The sequence below is a fragment of the Larimichthys crocea genome, chromosome VII, assembly GCF_000972845.2.
Source record: "Larimichthys crocea isolate SSNF chromosome VII, L_crocea_2.0, whole genome shotgun sequence".
Lineage (NCBI taxonomy): Eukaryota > Metazoa > Chordata > Actinopteri > Sciaenidae > Larimichthys > Larimichthys crocea.
The window spans coordinates 26525294-26548598 of record NC_040017.1 but is presented as its reverse complement, the minus strand read 5'-3'; the positions used below and the strand labels follow the sequence as shown (position 1 = coordinate 26548598).

The 23305-nt window shown below is 42.8% G+C and overlaps 1 protein-coding gene across 1 annotated transcript; it reads left to right on the top strand.

Moving 5' to 3' along the window:
• Positions 1-295: 295 nt before the first annotated feature.
• polr1g (RNA polymerase I subunit G) lies at positions 296-4072 on the top strand. The gene is made up of 3 exons (XM_019271395.2): positions 296-502; positions 1438-1609; positions 2674-4072. Exons 1-3 carry the CDS (start codon positions 421-423, stop codon positions 3476-3478), a joined length of 1059 nt encoding a protein of 352 aa, XP_019126940.2. The 5' UTR covers positions 296-420; the 3' UTR covers positions 3479-4072.
• The last annotated feature ends 19233 nt before the right edge of the window (positions 4073-23305 follow it).

Genomic DNA, 23305 nt, shown 5'->3' with positions numbered 1-23305 from the left:
CTTAAAGAACTTTGTAGAAAGGCGCTTTATGAAGTTCACTCCATTTCCTGTTATTAGTTTACGGGCAGATCTGCCATTTCCAATATGGCGGCGACGTCGACGTACGATTCAGCGCTCAATGCGGCGTCTGTGTATGTATGTCTATGTATGTATGTCTATGTATAAATGTCTATGTATATATGTCTATGTATGTATGTCTATGTATAAATGTCTATGTATATATGTCTATGTATGTATGTCTATGTATGTATGTCTATGGTTAGAACTACAAAACTACAAAAACCAAAAACCGGTCACGGAAGTGACGTCATCAACGGTCAGAGTTCGCTCGGTGTCAACACATGTTCGTCCCCCTCGTAGCCGCGTGCGTCCGAGGCAGCAAACTGTGGATTTAAAGTCGTTTTTTTAAAATAAAATAAAATGCCAAAAGATATTTCATCGTCGAGTGAAGACGAAGCGGACAGGCCGCCCGTAAAATCAGCTTTAAAGCAGAAAGAAAGCGGTAAGTTCACGGTTTGTCTGCTCGAAGCTGCCGCTGCTCGGCTGATGTGATGATATTTATTATTTATTATGTATATAAAGTAAAGAATGCAAAGTACAGTCACTGTCAGGCTGTGTTTGGATTATTATTTTTGGAGCCTAGCAGCGTAGCCTGCGAACTTAGTAACTATTATTATTATTATTTAGGTTTAACTCATCAAATTAGACACTTTAACTCACTAAAACAGAAGAATATATTGTGTTATATTTCTAATATATATGCAGATTTAAGGAAATATGTGTAACCAGCCTAGTTCTGATTGAAAATGATACATACAAGCATAGATAGATAGATAGATAGATAGATAGATAGATAGATAGTGTTGTGTAGAAATTGCTGAGGTCAAAGGTCAATGGTGAGGTCAGGAAGGCAGAAAGTGTTCAGGAGCCTCTGATTATTTATTGACGCTTGATCAAGGAGAATTAGAGACACTCTCAAAGTTCATCAGAAGTGCCTGAGTCAGTCTCACGTTCTGCCGAACTTGTGCTAGTGGATCGACTTTAAACCCCAAGATAACACCACAAATACTACACGCCCAGAATTAGTCACAGAGAATGTTTTTATTCATGCAGGTGTTATTGTCAGCATGTTCTAGTCTGGAGACACAGATGTCTGTTTACGCAGATAACAACAAGCTATCTATTATGTCTATAAAGGCAGCAACAGGTCTCTTTGACCCTGGACACCACAGTGTGGAGACAGACTGGCACCCAGTCAAAGCCAAACAACTAATACTGCTGAGGACCTCAAGGCCCACACGTGACCTCGCGTAACCTAAGGATAGAAAACTCCATAACAGATAGGATACACAGTATCCATACGTTCAAACTAACCTGAGATAGATCTAAATCATTCACAGTGTTTCTGATGTGCTGTGTTGTTGTGTTGATGAACAGGTGGAGGTGCGTCGTCTGCGGCCACAGCTCAGAAGCCCTCTAGGTTCCAGTGTCCTGCTGACTTTGTGTCTTTCTGCCATAAACCCTGCAGCAGCACTCTCACAGAGAGTCTGAAGAGCAACAAGAACGAGTTATGGCTCATTAAAGCTCCTGCCAGCTTCAACCCAGAATGGTGGGTATAGCGTCCTTGTCTCTGTCTCTGTCTCTGTCTCTGTCTCTGTAATGTATTTTCGGACAGCGTCTTTTCCTCTATGTACATTTATTGGCCATATAATCTTTAGCTTTGCATACATTTCACTTTACTGCCTCCAAACAGTCTCTCAGGCTGAATAATAAACCTGTTTGAACGTTTCCAGCAAAGATTTACATTACAAATAAACATTAAAGTGAGCCTATATAAGGTTTATGGAACAGAGACCACTGCGGCAAAATGTTACAACGACATAATAACAGTGATAATAGTGCATTTAAATCCTTTTGAATTCAACTTTGGGGACAACTTGTTGTTTCTTTTGGAGTGACAGTTTTTTAAGTTTCAGTTTAAAGGTCCAGTGTATCGTCTTTAGTGGCATCTGACAGTGAGACTGCAGATGAAAGCAGCTGCCTCACCCTCTCTCTTTCTCTGGTGCTGAATACAAATGTCCAGACTTCACTGCTCTTTTGGACTCGCAGTCTTTATGGGCACTTTCCTGCGGAGTCAGTTCAATCAGTCTAGACGAGCCTCGTGGACTTTCTGCAAACATCCGGAGAGTCCACTCGAGGTGCAGACTTGATTCATTGCAATACAAATGTGACGTTTTTCCAATTCTCAAGAACCTGTTATGAAGGTGTAAAACAACAACTTTATTAAAATGTTACCACATCATGGTACAGAAATATGACTGAACAGATCTGAGTGTCCGTCAGCAGCCTTTCAGTCTCCCTCACAGACATTCTTATTTTCAGGAGATTATTCACTCATAAAAACATAAATATTAACTTCTGAATATTCTGTAAATGGAGGCTATAAAATCTGATTCACTGGGCCTCTCAGCAGTAATTTATGTGGCAGCAGAGGTAAGACAGACTCAGTGTGAAGTGACAGTGGGGCAGTTTACGTCCGTTGGGACCAGCAGGTGGAGCTGGAGGTTTCAGAGAGCTGCCCCAAATTCAGTAGCAGTCTGAGAAAATGATGTAGCTTGGAGTAAACTTTTCCTGGCTTGCTTTTCTAACACCGCCTCTCCTCCCTCCATCCAGTTTCAGTGGGATCAAGGTGCCCCTCTCGGGTCTGCAGACCCTGAAGGTTCCCGCCGCGGCAGGTGGAGTCAAGACCGGGAGTGGTCAGCAGATCTACAGCGTCCTCGCGTCCACTCACGTCACCTCAGAGCTCTGCCTGCTCACCAGTGACAAGGAGTCGTCCAGTGGCGTGGTTTTTGGTCCCACTTTTTCAGGCCTGCTAAATGTGTGTGAGAGCTATGGAGACAGCAGCGCCAACCAAGCCCCTCAGGTCATCCCCGCTGATCCAGCTCCCTCCATACCGCCCGGGCTGAAACAGCGATTCCACCCCTTCGGTAGTAAGACCCCCACGCTGACCTGCGTGGCAGAGACTCAGACAGATGGAGCTGCCATCGGACCCTCCTCTGCAACTCCCCGCTCCCTGCCAGGCAAGCGACTGATAGGAGAAACAAAGCAGGAGGACGAGGATGAGGAGGAGGAGGAAGGGAGGAAAAAGAAGAAGAAGAAAAAGAAAGAGAAGCGAATAAAGACGGAGCAGGAAGAGGAGTCGACAGTGGAGGTGAGGGTGAAAGAGGAGCCTGTAACTGAAATTCAGGACCAAGCCATGGTGGAGGAGGGCGGCGTTTTGGAGGAGAAGAGGAAGAAGAAGAGGAAAAAGAAGGACAGAGAGCGAGAGGAGGTGGAGGAGGGTGTGGAGAACTGTGTGAAGGTGGAGGAGGTAACGGTGAAATGTGAACCAACAGACACTTTACACGGCGACGTCGCGGAGGACTCCGCGAAAAAGAAGAAGAAAAAGAAGAAGAAAAGCAAAACTGATGACGACTAATCATCTGTCGTCACTCTGCTGTTTTTTCGTTTTGTTTCTGACCTCCGCTTTGAACCCGTCTGAGAGCCAGAGAGCTTCTAATTTACTCCAGCCTGTTGGCAGATTGCATAATGAAAGCGTTGGCAGGACATTGCATTCAGAAAAAAAAAAAAAAACACATCCTGAATCAATTGAACAGTGACATGAATTATAAAGTGGATTCCTCCCAGCTCCTTTAAGGCCAATGTTCCAATCATCCTGAGCGCCCAAAGTGACATTTTTACACACAGAGCGTGTGTGTGCGGCCGACACGACCAACACGAGTGTACAGATGAGGGAATTTCTGCTTTTCTGCCAGTGTCTGTCAAGATTTTTATTGGATTATGCTCGCACTGCGTTGCCGTTGTTTGTGTATATATATTTACACAACCAGGCCGGTGACGTCACAGGTTTGGCAGCAGGTCCAGAAAAGGTGATACAAAGACAGAATAATGGTTCATTGTCACGTAACATTGTTTTTTTTTTCTTTAAGGACGCGAGTCACATGTATGGAGGAAACGATTTGTCTGCAGGAAAACATGTTATAAAATAAACTCCAAGAGCGATTAAAGGAAATGAAATGAAAGTGTGTTTGTGTTTTTTTTTTTTGTCTGAGTGTTCCAGTGCAGAACAACATTTTCCTCCCCGGCCTTGTTACAGCGATGATTTCATCCAGGAGGAATGAAAGTCGTGTTGGAACTCCGACTGCAGCCTTTAAATTGTGCAACAAAAAGACACGTTTCAATTTACAGAAGGTAGTTTTCTAATAACCTGAAGTTCTGTGATCGGAGAGAGTAAACGTTATCATTTATTAAACTTTTATTTTATGAATGAGCATCGATATGAGGTGAGTATTTGGCTGTTTACTGTGTTGTGAAATTAATCTGCTGATTGAGTAAATATCAGACCGCTATGTCACCACTTCTCCTGCGATGGAAAGTTTGAGAGTCTTTCTTTGCACGTTAAAACCAGTGAAGTGTTTTGTCCGTTGGTCTTGCATTAAGCGGGTCCAGGGCAGAGTTTCATGATGATCTTTATGATCTTTTCAGTGGCTTTTTCCAACTCTGCCATGACTCAGACTATGCAGGAAACCCTTCATGGCCATAATCTGCTGGCATACTAAAAGTCATATTTGAATAAAGCTGCATGTCAGCACAAAACATTGGCACCCAGAACCTATAGTGGTTGATCCCAGGTCTATAAATCTCTGCGGACCCATGGCCAGCAGAAATTCCTTTCAGCTAAGTGCGTCAGAGGAATGAGCAGCTGTGACAGGGAGATGGCGCCACAGTCCAGCCTGTTTCCTGTGTGGAGCACCAACCTGCAGCCTCTGAAGCGCCTCTGAGCTTCTTATTTACATGCTACCATTTATTTTCACTAATGTGACGCGGCTCCTGTGTCGCTGTCCAGACGCGCACAAAGAAAGGATTTATAATTTTTCCATTTTCTGAGGGCAGCGAATCATCAGATCTCTGTGACACTCAGGTGAAAAATCTCCGTCCAGGCTCTGCATCCTCCTCCCTCCTCCCTCCTTCCTCCCTTCACTGCTCCCCCTCTCTGCCTGCTCTGCACTGGAGTATGGTCCTGTTTGTTAATGAGCTCAGGCACCTCTGGTGCTATCACACTCTCACCATCTGTAGTAACCCCTCTGCACATGCTGCAAGGCTTTATTGATCCAGCCTCACGTATGCATTCACAGTATCACTCCTTCTCAGAGGTCAACTGGATCCGAAAATCATGTCCGAGTTAAAAAAAAGAAAAGAAAACTCGACATATTAAAGAAAATTTGTGAAAAGACTCTCCGCTCACTGAATTGGACTTTGTTTCCCATCATGACGTCTGTTTTCTTGGTTTGCCAGGCAGAGCCCCCGATGCCAGATGTTGGATTTCCCTGTGAGTCACATCATGCCAGATTTCTGTGTATCTTCACAGGTATGTTGAATGTGTGTGTGTGTGTGTGTGTCAGAGCCAGAGGGTGCATAACTGAAAATGTGTGTGTGTGTGTGTGCCTGAGCTGAAAGTCAGTGAAATGAAAAATGATTTTTACTCTGTTGTTAAATCTTCTTAACGTGCTTCCTTTAGACATTTCCTGAGAGCGGTCGTACCTGCACCGGTTTCATGTTAACAAAACTACAAACACCACGTCCACACACTCTCTGCATGATTTCTCATTGGTTAATAGTGTGTGTCCGTTTTAAATCAACACACCTGTCAGTCGAGCCAATGCCACTAAAAATGTCTCTTTGAGCCGTTTTAACTCGCTGATGGAAAGTTTTTATTCTCAAAGGAAGAAACTGTTTCCACTGAATTCAGTGCAGCGAGGTTTATTCGGAGTTTTGCGCCCTCAAAGATTTGTTCCAGATCTGTTCCATTAACCGCAATTACTGTATCTCTAAATCAGTTGCAGACCTGACCTGACCCGTAATCAAATACATGGTCGGCACACAGTTAGATGAGCTTTGTTTGTTGCTAAAGCTCAGCCAGTATGAACACATGTGTAACAGCACAAACAGACTAATATTCATCAGTAGTCTTTAACCTCAGACCTCTCTGCCTTTCTCATCTCTGTAATTAGAGTCAGAGTCTGTTTGGAGAAGCTTGTTCGTGTCTTTGTGCTGCTGTCTGACCTCTCAGACAGTCGTGGCTGCTGCTTGGTCCTACACCAGGACCCAGCAAGAAATATATTCCGTTAAAGGAGACAGATATAAATTCAAAGCACTGGATAGAAGGAAAAAGGAGATTTTAAAGGAGGTTGAACGGCCTTATCTAAAGCCAGTGTTTAGTTTGTCCATTCCGGACTCTGTGAACGATGACCTGCCGTGTCTGTAGATATAAAAGTCTCATTCTGAGGAAACAAAATGATTCTTATTTTCAGGTGATTATGCTCAAAATAAAACAGCCAGAGCTCCATAAATCTTCCACTCTGGACCTTTAAGTGGTCACTGAAGAGCTGGTATTCTTGGTAACAACCCATCAACCCCCTGCGGGCTCTATGACGACCATTACACAGTGTGTAAGGCAGTGAAACACACACTCATTGCGCCTGTAGAATACTGTATGAGCTGAATAAAGCATGAGCTGATCGGCCGGGTCTGTAGCAGAGAAACATTTATGGATCTTGTAGTTTCTGCAGTTTTCTGAATCTTTCATTGTGGTTGCATCATTAGTTGGACTCTGTGTGTGTGTGTGTGCAGCAGTGTGGCTAAGAGGATGTGTCAGGTTGTAATCTCTGTCACATTTAGCCAAATTTAATGTGAAATACAGAGCACGCTTTCACAGAATTTAAACTCCCTATCGGCTCTCTCGGCCATTACCGGCCTTCTCGGTGTGTCTCGCTCTGACTCGGTCATCATTTACACCTCCTGCACTACATTTGTTTCCAGGGGATGAAAAAATAATTGGCTTCTTTGTAGAGAGCAAGACCAGGAGGTCGGATTCACACACCTGCTGGGGAGAGCTTCCTTAACAATGTCTGCTGAAGGGCTCTTGAGCAGGGCACTTAACCACAACTTCTCCAGAAGAATGAAGCATGCAGTGTGTGAACACGTCTGCTCGTTCATGTCCTCACATATATGAAGGTTTAAAGGTTTAGTCTGTGTGTGTGTGTCTGAAAAATGCAATGAATTAGACGCCGAGTGCAGCAGCAGAGCGGGAGGAAGACATCTAATCACATCAGCCTGATTATGTAAGGTGAATCATTACGGCTCTTTCCCAAACCTGTCCTTCCCCTCCAGCAGCACTTCACTGCAGTGTCACTTCACATGCAGTCACACCTACAGCCGTGGAGGATGCTCCATCTCTGAGTGGAGAGTGTAAACAAACACATCGACGAGGCACACATCACCGCGGAGGACTCGTTTTTTTTTTACATAAAAATTCATTTGGGAAAGAAAGTGATGTTTCCGTTTACCCAGAGTTCAGTCAGACCGGACTTTGACCTCTGGAAGAGTGAGGCTCGGCATCGAGGGAGGAAGTCACCTCCAGATCTATCGACTGTTGCCTTTTGTTGCTGGGTTGCGAGCACTGGAGCAATAATGTGGAGCTGTAACGCTAGCAGCCGAGCTCCAACAGCCCTGCCTGTTTTTCAGCATGATATATTTGTTATGACTCAAAAGAGAGTTTGACATTTCACATGTAGTTTAATAAAAGAGTCTTCACTCTTCAATTCTGAATAAAATTCGAATTGTTGAATTATTATGTAAAGAAGCTAAATAGAGTCAAAGTCAGAGGAGCTCTGTGTGGGGTAAACATCCATTCAGACATATAACGAATAAACAGGGCGAGCGGTGAGTGTTTTATCTGTGCACTTATGTGCGGTGATAAAAGCCGGTATTAATCTTAAGCAACACTTGAGCGAGCATCGTAATGTTTCTAACCCGTTAAAATATAATGCGTGCCTCCGTCGGTCATTAAGTGAATTGTGAAAATGCGCTCTGCCCCCGCCGGAGCTCTGATGGCATCATTATTCCTGATGCATCCTTGGTGGAGCGGCCGTGGACACAAAACAATAATGTAGTTATGAAGATGCAGCGACGTTGAGGTCTCTGCAGGGAGGCCTCTGACTGATCTGTGAAAATACTTCTACATCTACACTGAAAAGCCTCGACAAACAGAATCTTTGAACAGAAATTCCTTTTTGTTTTCTTGATTTGTTAATTGAGACAGAAGCAAGACGATGAGCAGAATAGTTAGAGGAAGGGAGGCTCTGCTTGTTCAGGTTCATGGTGGGATTCAGACTTGGTCAGCCTTACTGTATCTTAGCAACCTCCTGAATGCACCACTGTCGGCGCTCGCTGCAGCAGCCGAGAGGTCCGGAGGTCAAAGCTCAGCTCAGGCAGCAAGGCAGGTCCATGTCTGAGGAGTGCAGTGTGACTGACTGAAGGAAGCTGCGAGTACGTGGAGCAGACTGTGTACTCTTTGTTTTTATTCATAAATAAAACTTATTTTTAATTAAAAACACGCAGAGAGGAAATAAAGGAACCACTTTCAGATGTCTGGGAATCTAAAATTCAGAAACCTTCCTGATGCTTCGGAGGCATGAACAGTGTCGTGAGTCGTCGAGCATGCAGAGGCTGAACCGTGAAGTCACAGAGGTCAAACGTCCAACTTCCTGTCAGTCACTTTAATCTACAGACAGAAATCTGACACCCGCTCGTGCCTCGGCTGTAACGCATTAGACTATCCAAAGGTAATAGAATGATGCAATCTAGTACTCTGTGTAATACATCGTGTAGCTTCTTGCCGTCTGGTCCCAGTGCAGCTTCTTTGTGTGTGTGTGTGTGTGTGTGTGTAGCTGGGCGTTAGGCTGCTGTGCTGTCTGCCGAGGAGGAGGAGGAGGAGGATGAATAATAAATGCAGTCTTAAGTTTGGATCCAACGTGTTCAGACTACTGAGCAGAGCAGAGGCCCTTCCTCGGCCCAGCCGAGCCGATGCCAGTGATAAGATTTGGAGGGGGAGGGAGGGATGATGGGATGGGATGGGATGGGATGGGGGAGGTGGTGTTGTGGGGGTAATGAATTGGAGAGCCAATTTTCGCCTGCCCTCCCCTCCCTCTGCAGTCATCCCTCTCTCTCCCTCTCTTTCCTTTTCAACCAGCGCGCCTCGCTCCAGCCAGCCTGCGGCAATGTGAGCATTGTCATGGCAACGTGGACCTGCCAAGGACCACGGCGATGGAGAGAGAGAGAGAGAGAGAGAGAGAGAGAGAGAGAGAGGAGGAGGGGTGCAGCTCATCAATGTCTTACAGTCCCCCTCCCCTCCCCCATACACACACACACACACACACACACACACACACACACACACTCTTCAGGCATGCTGTTGAAAGAACAAACATCACAAAGGGCTCGAGCCTAAAAAATCTGCCGCAGAGAAACTGAAACTCTCCTGTAGCTTCTCGGCTTCCCGCTCCGCTCGCCGCTTTTTACATTTTCACTTCACTTCTTCTCTTCGAGAACAAAAAAAAAACCACACAAAAAAAAAAAAACACACCTCAACAGCTTCGTTTGTGCCGGCACCAGCGGGAAAACCAATTAATCCGTCTAATTATCTGTCTATCTATCTTCATTCCTTTACATGATCCTCTCTTTCTCTCTCTCCTCCCTCTTCCCTAATTAAATCATCTTATTGTAAGAGGCCATCCTGATGAGAGTATCCACTGCTCTTTACTGTGTGTGTGTGTGTGTGTGTGTGTGTGTGTGTGTGTGTCATTTACAGCTCCAGCCCTCTAATAAGCCCCTCTGCTGAAACTGAAAGTGTGACATGGATCAATAACTGGATATATGCAGCTCTTCTGCACAGACTGACATGAAAATGGTAATTCTTCTCTCCTCCTTTATTTTCTCGCAGACAATGGAGGCAGCAGAAAGAAGTGCTGTTGTTTGTGTGTGGCGGTGTCACTGAGCAGTGTGTGTGTGTGTGTGTGTATGTGCGACATTGCAGTGTAGATTTGAAAGTCTGCGGCAGCCGTCAACAGACGACGACAATCCTTACCGCACCAGCAACTTGATTGCATACTAATGTTTGCTATGACGCACCTCTCTCTTCTCTTCCTCCCCCCTCATCAACCTCCCTCCCTGTTTTCCAATTCCTCCCTCTCCCCATATTTCCCCTCTCATCTATTTTCATATGTCTCTCTCTCGTTCCTTCTTCCTACCCTCCCTCCCTCCCTCGCTGCTCTTCACATTGTGTGGCAGTGATATGGCACTGAGCTGCTGCTGGTACAACCCACCCACCACCTCTGCAGCGACAAACAGAAATTCAACCACATAAAGAAAGAAGAAGAAGAAGAAGAAGGAGCTGTCACACAGGTGTCAAACACAGCAGCAACTTTTCATGATTAAAAACAACGGCTGTGACTAACCATTATTTTTATTATCATATCAGAGACACTGACAGTTTGTTGTTTTACCTGCAGGACCACAGCTCCCCTCAGCTTCACTTACCTTTCAGCTCCTTGTTTTGGCTTTCTGGACCACAAATGAGACGTTTTTTTTTTTTTTTTTTTTTTTGCATTTAGCTGCTAAAGAGACAGATTTATCCTTCAAGAGCTGGTGGAGACCAAAACAGAGCTAAAAAGAGATCGGCTATAAAAAATAATATGTCAGTGTTGTGTTCAGATTAGATTGGATTAGATTATACTACAGAAATAGAATCAAATAAAGGGGCAAAAACAACAACAACAACAACAACAACAGGCAATCCACAGACAAGTGTACAGATTTCCAAAACGATCATTCACGGCTTATTTCTGCTGCATCCTAAGTGGACAATAAAACACCAAACAACTTTATTAACTCATCCCAGTTTAGAGCAACTTTACATACGAAACATACTGGTAAATCATGCAAGTGAGCTAAATGTGGAAAAGTCTGTAAATAATTGATGAATAAGCTACAAAAGGGATGAGATAAATATAATAAAAAACAGATAAATACACTGGGACAACGCTTTGAGTCAAAGTCAGACGCTGAACCGCACAACAGCTCGTGTGTCAGGATATATACTCATAAAACAGAGAGATGTTTGGCATGTTTGACTTCAAAGAATCATGAATTATTAATTTTCCTTCAGTCTACTGACCAATTATTTCACTGTTTGTGCTCCATGAGGATCCAGGTGAAGCTCTCTGACTCACACCTGTCAGATCGTCTGGATTATTAAGCCCTGTGAGAAGTGTGTGACGTTCGTTACTCGGTATAGGGAAGTCGGAGGTAATATTTCGGTGTTTGTCTTTTGTGAGGCGGAGATTAGCTGTTATGGATTTTTCAGGGTTTGCGGCTCCGTCGCTCGTTCTCTCTGCAGTGAAATCTTTAAAAGTTGAAGAAAAACACAAGCATTTCTGTTTTTCAGTCGGGAGGTTTGAAGTTGTCTTCTTCTCTGTCTTCTTTTTATTCTTTCTTGCAGTAATGGGGGTATTTTTCTTTGGCTGAATCATTTCAGACCGCTGACAGACAGCAAGTCAAATGTTAGAACAGCGAGCGCTGTGCGAGACAGTGTGATAGGCTGCACGGAGAATCTGTTGCTAGGCTCACTGTGAACAGACCAGTCAAGTCTGACATATGTTTTCAAAGCAGCCCTCTTAGCAGCTTGCAGCAGTTGCCATGGAAACCCCAATGCCATTTCCCCCCATTGTTTGGACCGCTCGATATCCCGAAAGCTTTTTCAGAGTCCTGGTTTATTAAAGCCTGGAAGACCGACAATGAGCAATGAGAGGTGGTTTTGTTCAGTTTGTTGGTGTGTGTGTGTGTGTGTATATTCAGCATATATATGTGGGTGTGTGTATGTTTTTGCAAGAACGCATAGCCCTGTGTGTTTCTATGTGTGTGTGTGTGTGTGTGTGAGCAGGTTTGGTCTCAGTCAGAGGCGGCGACAAAAGACGTCCTTCGCTCGACCTTGAGCCGGTGCTGCTCTCTGTTAGCCGAGCGGAGGCGTAACCTGTGTGGGATTTATGAAAAAACAAGAGATGGAAATGAAAACAAGTAGAAAACGTTAGATTAATCTTCCCTTTTTTAAAAACTTTTAATCCTTAAATCTTCAGAATCAACACCTGGTACCATGAAAGCTCAGCTTCCCTCGTGGTTTGACACATTTTAGTTTCAAACACATTGATGTGTTTCTAAAGATGTTTTAGTGTTAGAAGCTGCTCTGCATCTAAATTACAGTTTGGTTAATGCATAAAAAACACTGAAGTTATAATAAAACTCCCCCGTTCAGGGTCGGTGGATGTTTTACAATGAGAAATGTCGCTTATATTTTGTGTTCGGGAACTCTTTCTCACCGTCACATCGTGCCTGCTGTTCGCACAAACCAAATTCAGTTTTAATTGTCTACGAGACACCTGGGTGCGATGACTCGGTGTCGCGGTGAGGTGTTCTGACGCTTTATTGAACCAGGCCGCTCACTTCAAATAATTACTCAACACTCCCTTTGATACTTTCCTGGAAAGAGCTGTGCACTTTGGTACTAATTACAGGGAGGCCGGACAGTTTCCTTTAACAAAAAGAAAAGCTACATTTAAACTCACGTCTGAACTGACCAAACATTTTCTTTTTGTGCCACATAAATATTTCTCGGAAACTTCCAAAGGAAATTACAGACCTTCAACTAGACGTTAACCACTTTTTTGGATAAAAAATTGATTGATGAATGTCTTATTGATAACATAATAAAAGGATAAATTAAAATTTAGCTGCAGAATAAATTTCTGAGTCAGGGACATTTTATTCGTGTTGACATTTTGAAGTTTTTCAAATAAAATAAATTGCCGTATCTCATCTGGATCGACATTCTTTGGCGTTGTAAAATTATTGCTTCCATATAAACTGCTGACAGTGAACTTTATGACATTAGAGCTACAGTACTTTAACATAGTCTATTTGTTGTAATACATATGTGTTTGGCAGCATGCTCAGCAGCAGCTGTCGGGGTGAATGCTGAGGTGCTCTGGGACGGCGCCGGTTTCTCCTTTAGTCCAGGAAACATGGAAAAGGAGCCGTCCTAATCAGATGATCACCACGATTCAAGCTGAGCTCCTTCTGGATGTCTGAGCTCGACCACAGGTGAAGATTAGATCGACCACTTCACCTTCACCTTCAGGCTCAGCTGAGGCAGCGATTCTGCACCTCGTGATCCGCCTCTTTTGCTCTCCACCAGTCAAATGTGATTGGTCAGTATGGTCAGTGGACCAGAATGGAAACCAGAACAGCTTCCAACACCAAAGCTTGTCCCTCGCCTTCAGTAAGAGCTCTGGAAATACGAAGGTTACATTCTTTACTTTGAATTCTCGTCGGTCTCATCCTGGAAGTGTCCTTTCCTAACAGCTCACTGGACAGTAAATACCATGTGTTTCCATTTCCGAGCCTCCCGTCTCATCATGACTCGCAGGGCCGCCTTCCCAGAGTGCCTTGTGTGTGCGAGCCCTCATTTAGACTTAGGTCAGAGTTCAGGCTGCTGGATCAGAGATGAATTGGCCGTCGGAGGAGGGCCTGCTGAAGTCCTGCTGGGCAGCCATCTGCCTGCGGGTTGAGGCAGACGAGCCCTTCTGCCCAGAGTCCTCGAGACGAAGGGTTTGGCTTCGCGGGATTGTTCACTGGAAACAGTTATGTAGATTAATAACACTTTCCCCTCACCGAGACAAGCTGCAGCAATGTAGCTTCAGTTGCAAGAATCTTTAACTCACACAGCTTTTTTTTTATCCGCTGTGTTGAGTGCGATCCCAGGTACCATCCAAAAAATAAATTCCCTCCAAAAACTTATTGTTTGATGCTGATGAAGAGCAAAATTCCTGACTGTCGTTGGCTCTTCTGTTGTGGAAACCAGATGTGAGGCAGAGAAACTACAGTATTCCTGCTTTAAGATGCGTCTCCTCTTATTCACCCTCCACCATGTGATGATTAGAAATGAATGATGAAGTATAAATGTGAACTGTTTACTTCTATTAATGCCGTGCCAAAAAATGCGTTACGTTAACGAAGGATCAGGCGACCACGTGTGATGTGAAAGGTGTCAACAGAGCATTATCACCCGACTCTGCGGTTCCCCTCAGCTGGACGGAGCGTTGACGCTGCCCACCAATCTCATCAATCTCATTTCCAGCTGCAGCTGTGAACAAAGTCTGACAAACCAACTGTGATGAATGAAGCGGAGCGTTAAGTACATATTCTTTCCTCGCCTTTGGGTCGGGACCCAACGTGAGGTCGAATGCAGAGTGGTTTACCTGCTCAGCTGCTTTTGCTGAAATGACTCTGTGCTTAATTTTACCATCAAACTATCTGACTTTCCTCTCTGTCCTGTGCATGTAACACTGACCCGGTGATTGCTTAAATCACAAAATCTGGCAGTCAGAATGGCTCAGCGTGAAGCCACGTGGAGAACAAACAGATCAGAGCAGCAGCTGCGATGTCACGGAGACGTGCCCGGCAGAATCGAGGCCTTATGCGGAGCGTCGCTGACCTGGAGTGTTAAAAAGACTTTCAGTTCACGTGGAGTTCAGACGCTGCAGCTCACCTCAGTTTCTTTGGACGGCATCTAGACGAGTACGTCAGGAGCCAATCAGTCTCGTTTAGCTCGTCTGCTAATTCACTCCAGAGAGTTCATGTTTGGGATAAAAGCTGTAAAAGAGGTTATGTGTGTGAATTCATTAAGTCTGTTTTATATGTTGTGTTTTAATCTGTGTCATTTCATTAGGATGAGTCTCACAGGTTAACACAAACTGAAGCTGCTCGTCCACTTTCTCTCTCCTGACATGACTTCTTCTTTCTATATGTCTGATGTTGTGTGGACGGACTTCTAAAGGTTCCTCACACTTTTCATCGTCGCTGGTGGAAAACAGGTTCAGTCCAGAGGGAATCGTGTGGCGTCCGCTCCCACAAACGTCCATAGAAGTCTCCACGAGGGATTTAAGATGAGCGTGGAGGACTCGCTCTCATCCCGCTTTCCCCCTGGAGACCATCAAAGCTGCGAACAGATTCCAGTTGCTGGAAACTGGAATTTGCATGCGAGTGAACGTTATACACAACATTTCTGCTGAGAGTTGATTCACGACTAGAATTGGTGAGATAAAAAGCATTTGATTCAAATGACTTTTTAAATTGGATGATAAAATGTGTTTAAAGCTGATTTCTACATCCCCTGACCTCCATCTATCCCACGTGTAAAAAAAAAACCCTGTGCTGTTTGCGGTAATCCAAAAAGAGACTGTGCTCTATTTGTTATGTAACTCTCAGAAATGGGTCAGCATAGAAGTCACCGTGTTGCTCCCTTTCAAACAGTCACTGTTACCTTCTCTTCCCTTTAATGTAAAAGATCTGAACACGGATGGATGATTGTTTTATTACAGGCTGATGAACTGTGGATTTTCCAGCTCGTCTCTCCGTAACACTGACACTTGTCGACTGTTTTGAGAAGGCCTGTTGCTCCGTAAGCTGACTTATGTAAAGGGGGATTAGCCGACTGCGAGTGTTGCATAAATAGTCTCTTTGTATTCCAACCGTCCGCCCAGAAAACGCCGCCGCTCCTCCAGACTTCCATTTTCATGGAGCAGAGTACATTGACTCGACCTCTGACCTCCACAACAAGTGGTTGCATGATTTCATCTTCCGAGCCAGCTGTCCATGCTCCAGGACTGTGCGCAGACATTTTACACAGGCAGAGGTCCAGACCAGAACAAAAGGGGGCAGCGGAAGCTTTGAGATTAAATAAAACCGGCTGTAATCAGACACTGGACCAGGTGATAAAGACCGCTGAGTTCACACGAGGGCTCACAACCAAAAACATGCTGGACTGGCTTCAGTCGTCGCAGCTGATCATCTCTTTTTAATGAGACTACAGCGGGGGTCGTGACACCGACGGCTTTGGCAAAGTAACGCAGAAAAATGTTGAACCAACACTCGATCCATCACACAAACTGGACCGGTTTCTATTTCATGCAGCACAATCGCATTTCTTCATCAGTTCACTGAGTTTATTTTGAAGTCTTGGACAATTCCAGATCCTGACACTCTCACCTGTGTGTCTTTCCCCATCACCTGACCTCGCCATCACCTGACCTCCCCATCACCTGACCTCCCCACCCTCCTGCTCACCTGTTCACACCCGCCCTCTTCTGATCGCCTGTCGGGTTTCTTTTCCTTCCAAAGTAAAGTAGTTTAAAGACGTCACTCTGCGCTCTGCTGGCATTTTTATTAATTTTCTGACATTTCAGAGACCGAACTGTTATTATGATGCAGAAATGAATCAGTTATTAAAATAATTAACGTGGTGCTGTCAGTTTGTCTGGCTTATGTCTGGACACCCACTCTCTTGATTGTCAGACTCTATTATCTTACCCACGTTTTCTCCAACATTAAAGTCATGGTTTGATTATATACATACATACTGACAATATTTTTAACTTGGCATTCTGGCTAGAAAGTCGTGAATTCATTATATATTATATATCCATTTTAGCTGAAATGTTTTTCATCGGAGAAGTTTGATTTCTTGTTATTTTATTGGCAGCTAAAGTTCTAAAGGTGAGCTCTGCTGAGGTGCAATGTTTGGTTAATAAATAGGGTCTAATATACCTCTGTAATGTTTTCCAGTCTATATTTAAATATTAATATAACATCTAACCTTCTGACTCGTCAGCTGACATGACTGCTGCTGAACATCTGCAGAGACTTCATCTTCTGCGTGTGCTGTGAGTGAAGCTGCAGAGGTCATTACAGAGGTACCACAGCCTACATCCTCCTCGGATGTGAGCAAGCATCTTGTCTAATATTCTAAGACCAACCTTACAGACTTACTTAAAGGAATAATTCGACATCATAAGAGTCTTTTTGTCACAGAGAATCAGCCGGGAAACCAGCGGAGACTCCAGGAAGTCGCTGTGCCAGGCTGAGTAATAACATGGCACCAAAACTTCTGTAAAACCACCGCGTGTTGTTCAGACGTTTCAAGTTTTATACTGCTAGAACAAATTAGTCTTGTTCAAAGTGTTTCCACTCTCTGTGCTGGTTGCCGACTCGCTCGGTTGGTACTTTGACTATTTAAGTTGTAAGCTTTTATAATCTCGCCTACTGTTCCTGACATTTCTGATGATACATTTTTATTTCTCCGTCTAACAGCCGATGAATTTCTCCCCAGTGAAATTTTGCTTCGTTGCATGTTAGATTGAAACCTTTAAATCTCGTCCGTCTGGCCCGGAGGAATAAAGAAAGCTTCATTTCATCCTCTTTATTTCCGAGCACTTAGGCTGATCAGATTATCATTCAGTTATTAAATGACCCGGGACCATAATAACATAAAAGCAGAGCGCAGGAATGCAGAGATTCAAGGTTACTTCAAGTTCACCAAATCACTAAATCCCACTTAGTCCTGACGTTCCTTCTCCGTCTCCTGTCGTCTTCCTTTGTTCCTTTTTTAACGATGAAACAAGGAAAGGCGAAGAGACGGGAGGGAAGCAACAGGAATGAGTGTTCGTGCCAGAGGCTAGAGGAAGTTTTCAGGGAATGCTGACGGATAGCGGAGCCGGTGTCGTGCCAGAACTGGAGCTGAACAAGCGGGCAATATAACTGAGCTCAGCAGCGTCCATGGACATAACGACAGAGAAAAACAGACCGAAGAGGACGTTAACGGAGGAACCTAAGATGAGTTTTGATGGAATATTATCTTAACTAAAATATATTTTACACTCTCCAGTTTTGCACCATCCATCATGGAACTTGTGAAGCAGCTAACAGCGTCTGTTCTTCCTTCTTTCTGAAGATTAAACATGTTTCTCTGCAGGATCGATGCAGTCCGTCTCTGAGATGATACATTTGTTTATTAAGAACAAAAATAGCAGAAAAATTCCAAAAATGTCGGAGTGAGATCGACGCTTCCTCAAAAAAAAATAAAATGTGATCATCGGTGATGTCTGAGCAGCAGACGCACAAACAAATGATCTTTAACCTGCTGATCATTAAACAAAAACTAAGTGCGAGAGAAAGAAAGAACTTGTGTTTTGTGTTTTGTTGTTTCTCTGACGGGCTTCAGCCTGAGGCCGTCGGGCCGCTGCGCTGTGCTTTCTCTGTTCTCTGGCTGACTTCCATCCATCACAGAAAGTCTAACGTCTCCCATCAGAGCTCGCGTGATGTTCTGGGGGTCTCAGAGACAGATGCACAGTCCACCCTGCTGGGCAGAGCCGAACGTGTCGAGAGGCGCCTACACTGTGATTAAAAACAACTCTGAACGCTACCTGCGAGTGGTTCTTGTGGGTAACACAGAGGAAGTGTTAGGTCATAAAAACAGTGGACGCTTCCTCTGATATCCGAGCGAGGAAATGAACTCTTCACCGAGGACTCACAGGCTTTGTGGTCACAGTTATGATTGTGTTGGTAAATATCAAATATACCAGAAGAATAATGTTTATTTCTGACGTTAAAAACAAGAAACTGCTGCTGTTTAAAGCTCTTCAACCACTGGGAGGTGCCAAAGTTTGACATTTTTAATAATGTTTTAATCTTTAGATCTTTATTTTGTTAGCGCAATAATTCATATGAATCTGCAACAAAGTTAGTCACCTGTTACCTTTAAATAAATAAAACATAGTTGTGTCTGTCAAACATAAACTGGTTGGTATTAAGTTGTTTGCTCTACTGTTCTTCTTTCCCACAAACATTGAGAAAACATTTTTAATTGAATTTGGAGACAGTGTATTCATCGGCTCGTCGCAGCAGCACATTAAACTGTTCATGACTTTTCAAACGTAAGTCCTGGACCTCTGAAGGAGCGCTTTGTTCTCAGAGTGCAGGATGTGAGCGAGGAGAGCTGCTCGCTGGTTGCTCATAAAATGTGGAAAGACTATAACGTGTCCTGGTGGGTTTGTGTGAAGCAGAGCCAGGAAGTGAAGAAAGGTTGTTACTGTAAAAATAGAACAACTGCACGTATGAACTGTTTCTGTGCACAAATCCCAGCGACAAACAGCCCGTCAGGCAAATATGATGCAAAATCTGGCCTGTGAGGAGCTGTAATGTTGGATTATCCAGTCTGACGAGTTAATGAACATTTTTTGCTCTGCTTTTGTATTTCTCTCCGTTCTTTGGACGTATTAAAGGAGTTCAGTTATACACACATCACACAAAGTAACGTCTGCCTGCACATCGAGCCACGAAACGTCTCAGAAACACGTTTGGATCCAAGTCCAAGACCAAAATCTTTGGACGTAGCCGTCACATGACACTCGATACCTGGAACTGTCTCCAAAATAATGTGTCACACTGATGCAGTGCTATGCAGATATATTATGTGTTCCATTTGGACTGTTATTAATACTTTTAAGTATCAGGGTAGTAAATAGTTCTCTGTGTGTTTCTGTAGTTAAATCCGAGTCACATAATAAAACTATTTTAATCTTTAACCGGAGTTTTAAACTGTTTCACCATGAATGCATCACTGCATGCCATGTCATTACGTAAGCATAAATATTTCTTATTTTGTCCTTGTGTAGTGATAATAATGATTGTAATAAAAATAAATAAAACAGAGAAAAACAAACAAAACAAAATAAAAGCATAAAATGAGTACAGACAGCATGAGACAAGTTTATATTTGAATTCTGTTTTTAAATATTTAAATATTCAGAAGAAAGTTTGATGAAACGTTCACATGCTGATATGATAATTGATAAAAAACTGATTCAAATGTAATAGTTTTAAAATCAAGGATGTGTTAATTAACTCAAATAACACTGTAGATTTTAAATATGAACTGTGTTTGATTCTTTCCCTGAATTCTCCAATATAAATCTACAGTTTCAAGTTTTTATCTGGACGTTCTTTGTTCTGTAAATGCTCTGTGTCAGGCCGCAGTATGTAAATGTGAAACAGGCCCAGGATCAGTTTCTGTGGGGAAATCACTGCATCATTAGCATTAAGTTTCATTTGCTGGAGATGAATCCGTTGGTGTAACGTTTAAAACTTACAGATTAGGTCGAGCCGCGGCCTTTCCCAACTCATGAATAGCATTAAAGAGAAAAATGTTTCCTCTGCAGATTAAACGATTCATCGCTCTGTTACGGCAATAAACCGAGAGCTGCATTAATTAATCAATCTCTGTATAATTAGAAGGTTATTTATTCATAAAACAAATAATATAAAATAACTCTTTATTTTACTGTAGCTGCACTCAGATTGGCTCATGAAGGAAACGTGTTTACCTCCATCTAGAAACACACACATGCAAATTTAAGGATGCAATACTAATTTCTTTTTCCCGTCACACACACACACACACACACACAGCCTCATGTTTATGTGTTTATAAGATTACCTATAGAAGCTGCCTATAGCCTTATGCTGATCTCTCCTCGTCAGCCCACACAGCGGCTCCGGTTTGCTCTCAGCAGCACGACACGATTTCTCGTTGAAATCAGAGTTCAACCTGCTCTGCAGCTCGACGAGTGAAACAGAGCACTGCGTGTTTAAATATGTGGGCGGGAAACCGATTCTGACTCTGACTCTCTGTGAAATGACACGTTTATATAAAAACATATTAATGTTCATGTCATGGTTTTAGTTGGCTCTAAATAAACTTGCTGGATGTTATTTGGGAGTTAACGTTTTGATTTTTTGGCCTCTTGGGGGCAGCGTGTGAACACAAAACTAAATAATATCATCACATAAAGTTGATATGGTGAAGTAGAGCGTGGTTAGGGTTGTGTTTGTGTCCACCCGATGAATGTAAGTCCAATATTCCACCTTCCTTTCAGCTCCGTTTTGGTCTCCACCAATGATTTTACTGCTAGATGCTGCACTTCCACTGACTTTGTCCGTTTGCTGGAGGAAGAGTTGTGCTCAGAGGGTTTTTAGAGCCAAAACAAAGAGCTGAAAGAGACTAAAATGCTGAGGGAACTGCTGATTAAACTTTACTTAGGGGTCATCCGGCTGCGTCTTACCTTCAGTGCAACACGCTCCAGTTTCTCTCCTGTAAACGTCACAACAAACAGTCACAGTAAAAGTGCTTCATGTGCTGAAATAAGAGGCGGAGAGGACAAACGTAGATAAACTGTATTTTTATGTCGTCGTAAATAAAATTTAAAAAAAAAAGACACCAGAGAAGAAGGGAGCAGAACTTTTTCTGCGTTTCTGGTTTTTTTGCCGCCAGCTCCAGGCAACAGCAGTCAGACACATCAAGCACTGCGTAGGCTTCCCTTTTTGTACCGTAGAAAATGTATTTATTAAAGCATAGATAGGCTCCAGAACAAAAACAAAAGGAGAGGAACAAAAGCTGCAAAAGATTGCAGAACATATTATGTACCATAAAATTGATAAAGAAATCACTCTACACGCTACAGTGCTTTTTAAAATCACAGCTTTTGCAATGCAGTTAATAGAACTTCTGGTCTATATATTATTAATATTATTATTTCTTTTTTTTTTTACACATAATAAACATTCAATGAATCTCAAATGTCTTTTGGGAACATCTAGGAGTTAGATTAATGTCAGATGAACGTATATCTGTAAGTTTGAGTTAGAAATGTTATCACAGCAGAACAAACATACAAAAAGTACAATCATTGTTCATTATTTAGCTCAGCTGACTGTTGACGGTGAATCAGAGAGGAATTATGGATGAAAGACGATGATGAGCGATTTCAAATAAATATCAGGATCCAAAGATTTCTGAATGTGTCTAACATGAAACTGTGATCTGATCAGATTTCTGTGTGTGTTTTGAGGTCACTTTGAATATATAATGATATTTTTTGTCTTTCAGATTGAAGACACTTTAGTTTGAACAAACTTTAAATCTTCAGATCGCTTTAATTTCTTTGTTCAGATCTGTCTGTGGACACACAAACAATCAGAATGACCTTTAAAACGAAGCTCTGTTATTTACTACAAATTTGCCAAAAATATTCATTTAAATTTAAAATTTAACTTACAAACACTCTCTATTTCTTAAAAGCCAATATCTCATTAAACTCTGAGAGAGTCAAAGTTTACATTTCGTATAAAATGTGTTGCGTTAGAAAACATTTCTCTCAGTTTGTCTCTAAAATATCTCAGATCTTCTTTATTGCACTTGAAGGGTTTTTTATTCCAAAATGATAAAATTCATCATTTGTTCGTCTTTGCTGGTGTTTAAATATGTTCCATGTTTTTCCAAAAAGGTAAAAAAAAAAAAAAAGGGAGAAGACGTCCGTTGGTGCAACAACATATTTTTCTCATGATGACTCAAAGTGAAGCTCTGCTGATCCTGTAACAGCCCAACAGAAGAGTTTAATTTTAAATCAAAGGTTTAATTTACAGCATGCTGGATTTAAGGTGACATCATAATGTCGTCTGAGTTACATCTTTCAGATTCTCTGTTTGAATTTGTTTTGGACAGAAACCCTTCAAGCGAAGTTTGCCACGGATTAAGTGGTCGTGTATCTTTTCCATTCAAAACATCTGCTGGCATAAACTCCACCACTCTTTTACCGGAGAGAGGAAGAAGGCAGGGACGACGGATAAATACAGAAAGAAAGCTGAAGCAGGGCGAGGAGGAGTGGCGGGCACTATTTGGTCGATTGCTGTGAACTTTAATGATGGAGACTCGTCTGGTTAAGGTAGTATCGTTGCTTCAGTGGAAATGTTTCACAGTTGTTGGACAGAAAAACACAGATCTGCAAAAAAAAAAAACCCTCTGTGTGAGAAGATGTGTGTTTTCTTTAATCACACAGGACTGACGTGTTGCATGTTTGACCTTAGCAGTGTCTGTCTCAGCTGTAAGTGAGCACAGAGTTTAACAGTGTGAATATATATTTGATCCTGATTCACTGAAAGTTTTTACAGTGTATAAGCTCAGAGTGCTGCTACAGGAAGGGCAAAGAGAAGCAAGCAACATCAACTTATCCTGGACTGAAAAATCATTTTTATATTTCAGCATCCAACATCTCTTTAAACCCAGATTCATCAGATCTACTGACGGGTCCCTCCTCCCTCCAGTGTGAGTTTAGTTTCTTTACCTTCATCTGTTTAAGACATAATGTAATCTGTGGGATTCATTAATCACTCATTTATATAAATTACTAATGCACAGTTTAGAGGAGATGCTGTTATTTACTGAAGCCTGGCATGCCGGCTGTAAACAGGATCTTCCCCGGGGACGGTGAGGGCGAAGCTCGGGCAGTATGCACGGTCCCACCACATAAATAATTCGCTCTCATGCTCTCTAGATTCTTTTATGCCTGCATACATTGTAGTTATTTATTTAACACTGTGCACTAGTTTGTGGTACCTGCACTGTTGCAGTGCGGTATGATTTTCTTTGCTTGTTGCAGCCTTTGGTTTAGTTCAGAGACTC

What these genes read in the sequence shown, in the direction of transcription:
- polr1g (XM_019271395.2), top strand. Translation starts at nt 421, where the DNA reads ATGCCAAAAGATATTTCATCGTCGAGTGAAGACGAAGCGGACAGGCCG. An exon ending in TTTAAAGCAGAAAGAAAGCG is followed by an intron (nt 503 to 1,437) that starts GTAAGTTCACGG and finishes GTTGATGAACAG; the next exon opens with GTGGAGGTGCGTCGTCTGCG. An exon ending in GCCAGCTTCAACCCAGAATG is followed by an intron (nt 1,610 to 2,673) that starts GTGGGTATAGCG and finishes CCCTCCATCCAG; the next exon opens with TTTCAGTGGGATCAAGGTGC.